The sequence below is a fragment of the Etheostoma spectabile genome, chromosome 1 (assembly GCF_008692095.1).
Source record: "Etheostoma spectabile isolate EspeVRDwgs_2016 chromosome 1, UIUC_Espe_1.0, whole genome shotgun sequence".
In the NCBI taxonomy this organism is placed as follows: domain Eukaryota; kingdom Metazoa; phylum Chordata; class Actinopteri; order Perciformes; family Percidae; genus Etheostoma; species Etheostoma spectabile.
In genome coordinates, this window is record NC_045733.1 from 9,947,273 (window position 1) to 9,949,298 (window position 2,026).

General features: G+C 44.0%; 1 protein-coding gene across 1 annotated transcript; it reads right to left on the bottom strand.

Moving 5' to 3' along the window:
- Window positions 1–413: 413 nt before the first annotated feature.
- On the bottom strand, window positions 414–1,442 carry LOC116692002 (putative nuclease HARBI1). Its single transcript, XM_032519957.1, has one exon. It carries the CDS (start codon window positions 1,440–1,442, stop codon window positions 414–416), a length of 1,029 nt encoding a protein of 342 aa, XP_032375848.1.
- Window positions 1,443–2,026: the final 584 nt, after the last annotated feature.

The window sequence follows — 2,026 nt, forward strand, 5'->3', positions numbered from 1 at the left end:
TACATCCTGCTACGCTCTGCGGTGCCCAGCTACGTCCTGCTGTGCCTTGTAATGCCCACAGTGCCCTGCTATGCTACAAAGAACTACTACAAACAAACTCTTCATTCTAATCCCAACCGGTTGTTAGACACCGCCTCCCTAGAGCCTGGGTCTGACCGAGGTTTCTGCCTAAAAGGAAGTTTTTCCTTGCCACTGTTGCACTGTTGCTTGCTCTGGAGGAAACTACTGGAACTGTTGGGTCCTTGTGGATTCTGGACTGTGGTCTAGACCTGCTCTATCTGTAAAGTGTCTTGAGATAACTCTTAATGTGATTTGATACTATAAATAAAATTGAATTGAATTGAATTACAGAATAACTAAAAAAATGCAAAGAATGGCAATCACTGATTTTTAAAGTCCAAAACAAATCCAAATCAGAAATAGTGTCTAACTATTGCGTCCCTTGTTGCACGTCCTGTTTGCTCGTTCTTGCAGAATGCAGGAGGTTGGTTAGGGTCTCCAAGGGGCTCAGGTGCATCATTGTCAGCACAGAGAGGGACATTGCGCTTAGTAGCGATGTTGTGCAGGACAATACAGGCAAGGGTTATGTTGCATGCTTTCTGTGGTTCCGCTCTCAGGTAGTTAAGGCATGCAAAGCGCCTCTTAAGAACTCCATTTAAACGCTCAATTGCACATCTTGCTCTGCAATGAGCAGTGTTGAAGCGTGCCTGCGCCGGTGTATTTGCTGTTACAAAAGGAGTCATCAGCCATGGTAGGAGTGGGTAGGCACTGTCTCCTAATATTATGCCATCTGGTCGGTTGATTTGCAGGTCTCCATATAGAGCGTTCTCCCTCAGGATGCGTGCATCATGGACAGACCCAGGCCACTTGACAACGCAGTTGGTGATGATGAGGTCAGCATCACACATAAGTTGGACATTGATGCTGTGCCTCCCCTTTCTGTTTATAAACTCCCATTCATTCTCACGAGGTGCTTGTATATGCACATGTGTGCAGTCGATTGCTCCAATAGTATTGGGCATATTCCCCAAAAGATAAAAGCTGCGCTTGGCCTGGGCAATCTGGTTGTCCTTTGGAAAAGAAACAAATTCATTGACCAGGCTGGCCAGTGCGATTGACACATCTCTCACCACATCACACACAGCTGATTTCACCACTCCCATATAGTCACCAACAACTTGATAGAAAGTCCCACATGCATAAAATCGGAGAGCACTGAGGATCTGGTCTTCCACAGACAGACCGTGACTCCTTTGGGTTCTGTGTTGAAGTTTTTGCCTGAGAAGGTTCACAAGGTACTCTATATCAGCCTTCCCAAAGCGAAACCGGACATACAGCTCCTCAGTGGTGTATTGCTCCAGTGGCTTGATACGTTCAACATACACCCTTTGACGGTATCCTCTCCTGGCAAAGTGGTGGTGACAGTGGACAACACCTGCCATTTCACTGGCTCTCTGTGAATCCTCTGAGAAAGGCTGATTTATATGGCTGTGTAATTGGTCTTTTTCAAACACACCTGATACAACTGATTAGTTTTGGCTTGTGTTCAATTGAGGCAATTGGACCCAAGGCCTGTCATTGATGAACAATGTTCACTATAGTAAAGCAACGGAACCATGGACTCAAAAAGCTGTAAATTCACTGCTGCTGAAACCAATGAACTTGATAAAGAATTCATTTTTATAAAGTCTTTTATTTCTTATTTCTCTGTAGTAGTGTCTAAAGTAGTATAACTTTCATGCTTATTATATTATTATTATATGCACATTTCACAAACTGAGTTTCTAACTAACTGTGTTTCTTCTGCTGGCAGTAAATGTCAAAATGTCTCTCTGTTTATCACAGAGGTAGCAAATGTCTTAGATTCAAGGTCATTTAAAGTACAAGTCGTTCTCTTAGCGTAGGCATAAACCAGATGACATGTATCAACAACTGTGAATAAAGGAACAGAGCTGCAGAGAAATCGCTGAAGTTCCACGAGAGCTGCGCTGGAGGATAGGTCGTTCTCGTGTGGCTTCCCTTTTGC

Bases quoted from the DNA above. Each gene is read 5' to 3' on its own strand.
- LOC116692002 (XM_032519957.1), bottom strand. From the start codon at position 1,442: ATGGCAGGTGTTGTCCACTGTCACCACCACTTTGCCAGGAGAGGATAC.